General features: G+C 49.4%; 1 protein-coding gene across 1 annotated transcript; it reads left to right on the top strand.

The window, feature by feature from the left end:
- Nucleotides 1-344: 344 nt before the first annotated feature.
- Nucleotides 345-4,973, top strand: LOC123751521 (uncharacterized). Its single transcript, XM_045733605.2, has 5 exons — nt 345-830; nt 3,422-3,798; nt 3,957-4,034; nt 4,163-4,396; nt 4,526-4,973. Exons 2-5 carry the CDS (start codon nt 3,639-3,641, stop codon nt 4,798-4,800), a joined length of 747 nt encoding a protein of 248 aa, XP_045589561.2. The 5' UTR covers nt 345-830; nt 3,422-3,638; the 3' UTR covers nt 4,801-4,973.
- The last annotated feature ends 4,892 nt before the right edge of the window (nt 4,974-9,865 follow it).

The raw sequence follows: 9,865 nt of genomic DNA, 5'->3' as shown, positions 1-9,865 counted from the left end.
TGGCAGACATTAGTGAATTGATTTTTAGATCAGTTTTCAGTGTCATTTAAAATAAATGGGGTTAGCATTAAAAAAAAATATGCATCTAACCTAAACAAATTTTCTTTCCCACAGGATAACCCGCCAGAACAATGTTCAGTCTGTTTTAATAATTATGAAAATCTGTTACGGCCTCGCTTAGTGCCGTGTGGCTACATATTCTGCGCTGAGTGCATTGAAAAAGCTGTCAAGAATGGTCAGCTGATGTGTCCAAGCTGCTGCATCCAGCACAATGCCACGGCTGCTGCTCAGTTCCCGATCAATTGTGGTTGACCTCCACAATTCATCAATCCTGATAAGGGCCTCCTGATAAGGAGGCCCTTATCAGGAAAGGTACCCAGGTATCAGCGGTGGGAACAGTTGTAACAAGACCATACGAAGCTCACCCAAGAAGCATGAGCAGAAAATTACTGCCCATGTTGGAGGAAGAGAAGAGCAGCTTCATAAGCCTCGCTACTAACTGTTTAGAGGAACTGTTCCAACTGGGGAAGTACTGGGAACAACGGGGAGACTTGACTGACCACGAACAATTCCAGGACCAATTCTATGGTCTGGTTCTGCAGAACCAGGGGGCAATGAAGCTGTTGGAGCAGGAGGATATCAGTGTTGTGGTTATGACAACACCTGGAGAGGAAGAGAAGACTCGGCTGCAGACTCCTCAGATGTTGAGGAGACTTAACAGACCACTGGAGGCTGTCACAATCACACACAGACCTGATCAGCACAATGTGGCTGAAGAGGACTGGCTTCGTGAATGCGAAGAGCTTTCAACAGTCCACATCTCAATGAAGGTATGCTGTTAAATGTTCATATGGATTTTATTCTCATGCACATGCGTGTAGTATTATATAAAGACTTTTGTAATGATTAAAATTGGGTTACAAATAATACGAAAGATTCTGGGGCATACACAATCAAAGATATATCATGCCATAGGAAAACACAATGGCAAAATATATCTTTGTGCAAATAACTGGAGCAATTCAGGAATTCAAACCTGAGTTCTGGATCACCTCAATCACATCTTTTTAACCCAATAGAAAACAACACGCTGTCAGTAATTTAACCTTTGATGCTATCGAATTAACTAAGTGTCTTGATGATTCAAGACCCCCTTTTGGAAGCACCGAGATGATGCCTCCATCATCAAGTAACTCCACTATATACACTTTTTTTTTTCAAAGAATATAACTTTTGAATATTTTTTCAAACATGCATGCATAGTGTTTCTGGTAATAATCGGACTAACACTCTACAGAGTTGATAATGGGGCTGGCACTGTCCACAGTTGATAATGGGGCTGGCACTGTCCACAGTTGATAATGGGGCTGGCACTGTCCACAGTTGATAATGGGGCTGGCACTGTCCACAGTTGATAATGGGGCTGGCACTGTCCACAGTTGATAATGGGGCTGGCACTGTCCACAGTTGATAATGCTGCTGGCACTGTCCAAAGTTGATAATGGGGCTGGTACTGTCCACAGTTGATAATGCTGCTGGCACTGTCCACAGTTGATAATGCTGCTGGCACTGTCCACAGTTGATAATGCTGCTGGCACTGTCCACGGGTGATAATGCTGCTGGCACTGTCCACGGATGATAATGCTGCTGGCCACTGTCCACAGTTGATAATGGGGCTGGCACTGTTCACGGATGATAATGCTGCTGGCACTGTCCACAGTTGATAATGCTGCTGGCACTGTCCACAGTTGATAATGCTGCTGGCACTGTCCACAGTTGATAATGCTGCTGGCACTGTCCACAGTTGATAATGGGGCTGGCACTGTCCACAGTTGATAATGCTGCTGGCACTGTCCACAATTGATAATGCTGCTGGCACTGTCCACGGGTGATAATGCTGCTGGCACTGTCCACAGTTGATAATGCTGCTGGCACTGTCCACAGTTGATAATGCTGCTGGCACTGTCCACGGGTGATAATGCTGCTGGCACTGTCCACAGTTGATAATGCTGCTGGCACTGTCCACAGTTGATAATGCTGCTGGCACTGTCCACAGTTGATAATGCTGCTGGCACTGTCCACAGTTGATAATGCTGCTGGCACTGTCCACAGTTGATAATGCTGCTGGCACTGTCCACGGGTGATAATGCTGCTGGCACTGTCCACGGATGATAATGCTGCTGGCCACTGTCCACAGTTGATAATGGGGCTGGCACTGTTCACGGATGATAATGCTGCTGGCACTGTCCACAGTTGATAATGCTGCTGGCACTGTCCACAGTTGATAATGGGGCTGGCACTGTCCACAGTTGATAATGCTGCTGGCACTGTCCACAGTTGATAATGTTGCTGGCACTGTCCACAGTTGATAATGCTGCTGGCACTGTCCACGGGTGATAATGCTGCTGGCACTGTCCACGGGTGATAATGCTGCTGGCACTGTCCACAGTTGATAATGCTGCTGGCCACTGTCCACAGTTGATAATGCTGCTGGCACTTTTCACCCCACACACACACCCCAGGAAGCAGCCCGTGACAGCTGACTAACTCCCAGGTACCTATTTACTGCTAGGTAACAGAGGCACTTAGGGTGAAAGAAACTTTGCCCATTTGTTTCTGCCTCGTGCGGGAATCGAACCCGCGCCACAGAATTAAGAGTCCTGTGCGCTATCCACCAGGCTACGAGGCCCCCCTACGAGGTCCACGGGTGATAATGCTGCTGGCACTGTTCACGGATGATAATGCTGCTGGCCACTGTCCACAGTTGATAATGCTTCTGTCACGAAGTTGAGGACTACGACCGTCCCAAACCCGAGGAGAACCCTACGAGGTCCACGGGTGATAATGCTGCTGGCACTGTACACGGATGATAATGCTGCTGGCCACTGTCCACAGTTGATAATGCTTCTGTCACGAAGTTGAGGACTACAACCGTCCCAAACCTGAGGAGAACCTCAGGGATCGAACTCGGTCATAGTCAAAAGTGGTGTGGGAGTCCGTAGAATGGGACGGTTTGCGTCCAGGGGGACGTTTTGGGTCATAGGGGTAAAATGTAAGGGATGTTGTGGGTCATGTAGGTAAGAGGGGAAGATAAGTATGTGGGTATGTGTACATCATCTCAAAGGTTTCCCCGGATGTTATGACGCATGGCATCTGGCCAGGCGTCACTTGAGTGTCATGTTGGGTAGGGGCTGGAAGCTAAGTGGTTGGTATGCAGTCATGTAGGGAGGAAGAGGAGGAGGAGGAAGAGGAGGAGTATGTAGGTTATGTTGTGTAGGGAGAGGAGAGCCCCCATACCTGAGAGGATAAGTGACGTCCATTAGCTTCCCCTACAGGAAGCCGTAAGTGTTGAGGGGGGTATGAGAGAGCAGCCTCTTGCGGATGTGGTCCATTTGCTTTAATGGTTTTTCGATGTCTTCAGAGTTCTCTGGAGATGTTCACCCCAGCATGGGTCTCGATCCACTGCGGATTCGTTAAGGAGGGGCGAGGTTCTTACTTCCGCTAGCAGGCCCTCACCTGCCAACCATCAATCACTTCTCATTTGACCGGGATCGTTTCCCTCCCCTCACACACAAACGCGCCGTTAGTTCACTGCGAGTCTTCATTCGCTACACACACTCACCATACAGCTCCGCGTCATGGAAAGACGAACCTCAACAGCCTGCATGAAATGCGGTGTGTTTTATATTCCATCACCAAATCAACTATGTCGGCTGCAATGCGCAAGCTGTGAAAAACCGCCCCTAGGCCATTACAACATCAAATGCAAGCGACGTCAGCAGATTTTCTGTGACAACCGTGAGTGTTATTCTTATTTAATATTCCACAGTTCATTTTATGGCATCCACAGGTGAAATATCGCGTGTGTAAACTATTATCTCTCTTATAGTGTGAGAATATTTACTCTTTCGGGCTATTACATTCCACACAGTTAAATATGTTCTTTCCAATTTCAGTTTACAAAACCGTGAAGTGTCCTTATTGCTCACCTGCCCCTCGAGGAGGTCATCGCCGGAATGAAACTTCACATAAACGTAGGTAACATATATAAATATACTTCTCGTATCTGTATTACATCCAGTTGCAAGCAAGCAAACACACATGCATAATAAACATATTTTCCACATTCACCCATGCTGAATATCATTTTGTTCCATTTCAGGTTATAATCCTTACCTTAATCGACGGAGTGAACAGATAGACGTCATCGATTCGGTATCCCATCCGTCCCACACCCAGCTAAGGAGAGCTGACGTCACTCGCAAGCATCCACCGCCCCTTCAACAAGGACGGCAGCGCCAGCAGATGGAGGGCTATGAGACATTATCACGCCCAGTTAACACAACGTTAAGGATTCATAGCCTCACAGCAGCTCAACCCCCTCACCAGGACATAAGTAAGTTATTACTGTCTTATTTCAGCCTATTTCCTAAACATATTAATTCCCACTAGTCTGTTCCCTCACCTCAATATATATATGCTTTCATTCTTTCTAGAGATAATATGTTTTTCTTTTTTTTTACAGATGTCACACCGCTGTGCATAGATTTGGTATCCAGCAGCGCTGAGAGCGACAGTGAGAGTGACACACCCAACTCAGCAGAGTGGACATTACCCATATCCGGCTCGCACCCCTCGGCTCACAGGGAAGGAAGGGGTCGTTCACACGCTCACTCAACCCCCCGTTCCTCCCCCAGCCCCATACCCCAATCAATCAGCGACAGCTGCAGCAGCAGCAACAGCAGCATCAGCAGCAGTGAGGAGAACACTAGTGTTAACAACAGCATTCTCAGTCCGTGAGAATAGCCTTGACTCAGACGACAGCTCAGCAGACCTTGACCATGACTCGTCAGCGTCTGTCAATTCTGACTGGTTAGCACCGTCTGGTATAATAGCTGACCGTGCAGTGTCGCCCATTCATCTCGGAGGGGGGCTATCACCACCCCCACCCCCCCCTTGTCCTCTCCCATCACCCCCACCAGCGCTCTCCCCCTCTCCCCCACCTGCCCTAGAAATTCAACCTCAGCTACTGGATCGAATTGATAACTATAATGGCGGCTATGTTCGGCTTTCATTCTCCAAACCAGTACATGTTAACACCTCCCCAGGACTCTATCTGAGAACATATAGTGAATTTTTCATTAATGAGATTCGATCCCTTTTCTCCCCACAACACCCATCCCTCCTAATTTACCCAGACATCACTCTAATTGTGCGGAATTTAAATGTACAGCAAGACGGTGAGGAGGAGGAGAATCTATTGGATCCTATAAATAACGATGGCTTTCCCATACGAGGTGAGGGGCAAACAATAACTCTAGAGGAAGTAGATACATTTATTGATTTTTGGGCTGACGAATTGACAGGGAAAATAACCCAGTACCTTGAAGAGAAGGAGGGGTCCAATGTCTTGGTTGAGTGGCTCACCGGGTTTTACATTAACTGTGGTCAGATTGAACACCCAATAAGATTAGGCTCGCATGTAGACTATCCTGAAGGCTTGCGCGGAAAGCAGTTGATTTTCAATCCAGAGGGAGAGGCTGATATTTGCCTTATGCAGTGTGTTGCAGCTTATAAATGTTTAGCTAAGGGGATGCATCTAGATAATATTCGTAAACAGTGTGGAGAAGCGAGATGGTGTCTCAGACACATTAATTGGCCAGCAGATGTCAATTCTGCAGTGACGTTTGAGGATATTCACGAGGTACAGAAAATGAATAAAGTCAGTATATTCATCTATTCACTAGAAAGAGATGAAAGTGCTATGCGACAACGACACTACATCACACTAGCTAGGAAGAGAAGAGGGGGATATACAGATGTCATACCATTGCTGATGTTGGAAGCTCAACACTTAGTATTAGTTAAGGATATGGTCAGCAATCCAGATCGCATCCCAAGTCATCACAGCTTTTGTCATTGTTGTATGATATCACTCCCAGCAGATCGCATGCAGAGTCCCGAAAGTACATGCAAAGTACATCAGACTCTCAAATTTTACCCACCAGAGAGGAAGATTACTTTCCGTAACTATGGACGGGGATATGGTCCAAGTCACATGTGCTTTTATGACTTTGAGTGCATGTTAGATCGCTCGAACCCTAAGGGAATGATAGAATCACGTCACAACGCAGTGGCGTATGCGTACATCATCATTGACAGACAGATGAATATTGTTGAGAAAGATACTTATTTGGGTAAAGGTGCGGTCAATCATTTTGTAACCACGCTAGAAGTATCATGGGCTAGAATTAAGAAGGGGTTAGTATCCTGTGAACTTCACATGTCGCAGCAACAGCAAGCAATATTTGAGACAAAAAACTGCCTGTGAACTCTGTGATGAACCTTTTAACGGAGAAGATGTAATCAAAGTCCGTCATCACGACCACACAGTAAGATTCCACAATTATCAAGCAGCTTACTGTGATAGATGTAATTTGCAGTGTATAAATTCATACAAGTTCCTATACACTTTTTCCCACAACGCTTCCTATGATTTAGAAGTAATCCTAAACGAGATGAGAGATAGACCAGGAAGTGAAATAGATATATTAGCTAGGGATGGATTTAAATTTATGAAAGTTGATGTGAACAACTTAAGATTTTTGGATAGTTTAGCCCTTCTCAACGGCTCGCTAGGAAGAATAGTCAAGGATCATATTGATAGTGGGAAACCTACCACATTCACTTTGGCTATGTTAAAAGGGGTAAATAAAGCAGCCATCCCAAAACTGCTGAAGGGTAAACAATCATTCTGCTATGATTATTTATCCTCTATGTCTGTGTTAGATGAACCACACCTTCCTTCTCGCGATAAGTTTTACAATACTCTAACCCCCTCCCCGCTCAGCTCGTTGTCGCCGTGTGGGGGCTTCGTGGGCGGCTGCCGGAGTGTGATGCTCCTTGGGACAGTCCTCTGTCCTTTTCTAGCCTTGTGCTCCTGCTGCCGTCCTCTCCAATTCTGCTGGGCATCTTTTCCTTTTCCTAATGTTTCGTTTTTCTCCCCCTCTTCTCCTATCTGCTTGCCGTTTCCTGCCGACCTTTTGCTCGTTCTGGTTCTTCCCTTGGACTTCTTCTATTTTGACGCCCGGGTGCTTGAGGAGGCATACTCTTGCACCCGTAGAACTGTAGTACCCGACGTCGAGAGCGAGGGGAACCTTTTATTGTCAATCCCCCTTTTGTCACTGAACCCGATCTCGACGGACTGTCGGTTTCTTAAGGTGGCGTTTGTGGGGCGTATACTCACGACGCACCCCTAGGAGGCCCCGACAAGATCGGCGATAGCTTCTTGTTGGGTGTCCTGCCTCTAATTGTGGCTCCATGGTGGGTGTGGGGGCACATTCGTGAATGAATTCTTCTTTTCATCAAGATGATAACCCCTGTTTCGGCTGCTTCTGGCTTACCTTCTCAGGCTCGTGGGGTGGGCGACCAAGCCCCCGAGTCGGTCCGTATTGGAAGACCGGGCTCTGTAGCCTCCGCTGCATTGGGCCCCGACCTTGCTCCTTCTTTGGCGCCTCTGACTCCTTCCCCTGGCTCCCCTCCCTCCTCTGTGGTTGGGTCGAGCCCCAAGCACCCAGTGGTGACTACCTCGTCCCCTGGCGTGGCTCTTTCTCTCGTTGTAACTACTGCGCCTTTTAACCCCTCTCTCTCTGGGGGTTCTCACCGCCGTCCTCGTCACGGCCGCCCTCGCTCGTTTCCTTCCAGTTCTGCTACCTATCAAGCCTTGTTTGGTCCCGCTTCGTGGGCCAAATATTTTGATCTCCTCCCTCTTGATTCTGCGCCTCCTGACGATTTCTCCCTCCATCGGCATCTCATTGATTCCGTGGATGCCTCCATTACTTTCAACCCCACTCGTCTGTACATGTGTCGTTGCTGCTCCTTCTCAGGATGCTGCTTCCCGCTTGGCTGCCTTATCCTGCCTTGGCGAGACCCCCGTTCGGGTCTCGAAGAACGCTCAGTTGAATGCCAGTGTTGGCACTATTTTGCTCCCGCCCCATGTTGCGACCGGTGTTCGGGACCTGCGCGACTGCCACGACGATATTCGACATATCCTCGCTGCCCAGGGCCATTCTATTCTCCAGGTGGACACGTTTACTCGTTCCCCTCGTGGTAGTCGCCGTCAACCCCTCCGGGTTGTGAAGATTACCTTTGATGGTAGGACCCTTCCACCCTCTGTCATTCTTGCTGGTGCCAGGTGCTCTGTCCAGGAGTACATTCCTTCTCCTCGGCTCTGCAACAAGTGCTGGAGGTTTGGGCATGGTGCCCTCCGCTGCTCCGGGACTGTCTCCCTCTGTCCTTTGTGTGGTGGCGAAGGTCACTCTAAGTTGGAGTGCACTTCTCCCCAGGCTCGTTGCCTCAACTGCGGTGAGGCCCATCCTACCTTCTCCCGTGCGTGTGTCCATTACAAGCTTGAGGCAGCCGTCCTCAACCTGAAGCACCGGGAGCGTTTATCTTTTCCTGAGGCGACCCCCTCCCCGCTCAGCTCGTTGTCGCCGTGTGGGGGCTTGGTGGGCGGCTGCCGGAGTGTGATGCTCCTTGGGACAGTCCTGTCCTTTTCTAGCCTTGTGCTCCTGCTGCCGTCCTCTCCAATTCTGCTGGGCATCTTTTCCTTTCCTTTTCCTTCTGTTTCGTTTTTCTCCCCCCTCTTCTCCTATCTGCTTGCCGTTTCCTGCCGACCTTTTGCTCGTTCTGGTTCTTCCCTTGGACTTCTTCTATTTTGACGCCCGGGTGCTTGAGGAGGCATACTCTTGCACCCGTAGAACTGCAGTACCCGACGTCGAGAGCGAGGGGAACCTTTTATTGTCAATCCCCACTTCGTCACTGAACCCGATCTCGACGGACTGTCGGTTTCTTAAGGTGGCGTTTGTGGGGCGTATACTCACGACGCACCCCTAGGAGGCCCCGACAAGATCGGCGATAGCTTCTTGTTGGGTGTCCTGCCTCTAATTGTGGCTCCATGGTGGGTGTGGGGGCACATTCGTGAGTGAATTCTTCTTTCGTCAAGATGATTACCCCTGCTTCGGCTTCTTCTGGTTTACCTTCTCAGGCTCGTGGGGTGGGCGACCAAGCCCCCGAGTCGGTCCGTATTGGAAGACCGGGCTCTGTAGCCTCCGCTGCATTGGGCCCCGACCTTGCTCCTCCTTTGGCCTCTCTGACTCCTTCCCCTGGCTCCCCTCCCTCCTCTGTGGTTGGGTCGAGCCCCAAGCCCCCAGTGGTGACTACCTCGTCCCCTGGCGCGGCTCCTTCTCTAGTTGTTACTACTGCGCCTTTTAACCCCTCTCTCTCTGGGGGTTCTCACCGCCGTTCTCGTCACGGCCGCCCTCGCTCGATTCCTTCCAGTTCTGCTACCTATCAAGCCTTGTTTGGTCCCGCTTCGTGGGCCAAATATTTTGATCTCCTCCCTCTTGATTCTGCGCCTCCTGACGATTTCTCCCTTCATCGACATCTCATTGATTCCGTGGATGCCTCCATTACTTTTAACCCCACTCGTCTCGGTACGCGTGTCGTTGCTGCTCCTTCTCAGGATGCTGCTTCCCGCTTGGCTGCCTTATCCTGCCTTGGCGAGACCCCCGTTCGGGTCTCGAAGAACGTCCAGTTGAATGCCAGTGTTGGCACTATTTTGCTCCCGCCCCATGTTGCGACCGGTGTTCGGGACCTACGCGACTGCCACGACGATATTCGACATATCCTCGCTGCCCAGGGCCATTCTATTCTCCAGGTGGACACGTTTACTCGTCCCCCTCGTGGTAGTCGCCGTCAACCCCTCCGGGTTGTGAAGATTACCTTTGATGGTAGGACCCTTCCACCCTCTGTCATTCTTGCTGGTGCCAGGTGCTCTGTCCAGGAGTACATTCCTTCTCCTCGG

The sequence above is a fragment of the Procambarus clarkii genome, chromosome 19 (assembly GCF_040958095.1).
Source record: "Procambarus clarkii isolate CNS0578487 chromosome 19, FALCON_Pclarkii_2.0, whole genome shotgun sequence".
NCBI lineage: Eukaryota > Metazoa > Arthropoda > Malacostraca > Decapoda > Cambaridae > Procambarus > Procambarus clarkii.
The sequence above is the reverse complement of the archived record's forward strand: the minus strand, read 5'-3'. Positions and strand labels throughout refer to the sequence as shown.

Bases quoted from the DNA above. Each gene is read 5' to 3' on its own strand.
- LOC123751521 (XM_045733605.2), top strand. From the start codon at position 3,639: ATGGAAAGACGAACCTCAACAGCCTGCATGAAATGCGGTGTGTTTTAT. The intron at 4,035-4,162 runs GTAGGTAACATA...GTTCCATTTCAG, and splicing joins GAATGAAACTTCACATAAAC to GTTATAATCCTTACCTTAAT. The intron at 4,397-4,525 runs GTAAGTTATTAC...TTTTTTTTACAG, and splicing joins ACCCCCTCACCAGGACATAA to ATGTCACACCGCTGTGCATA.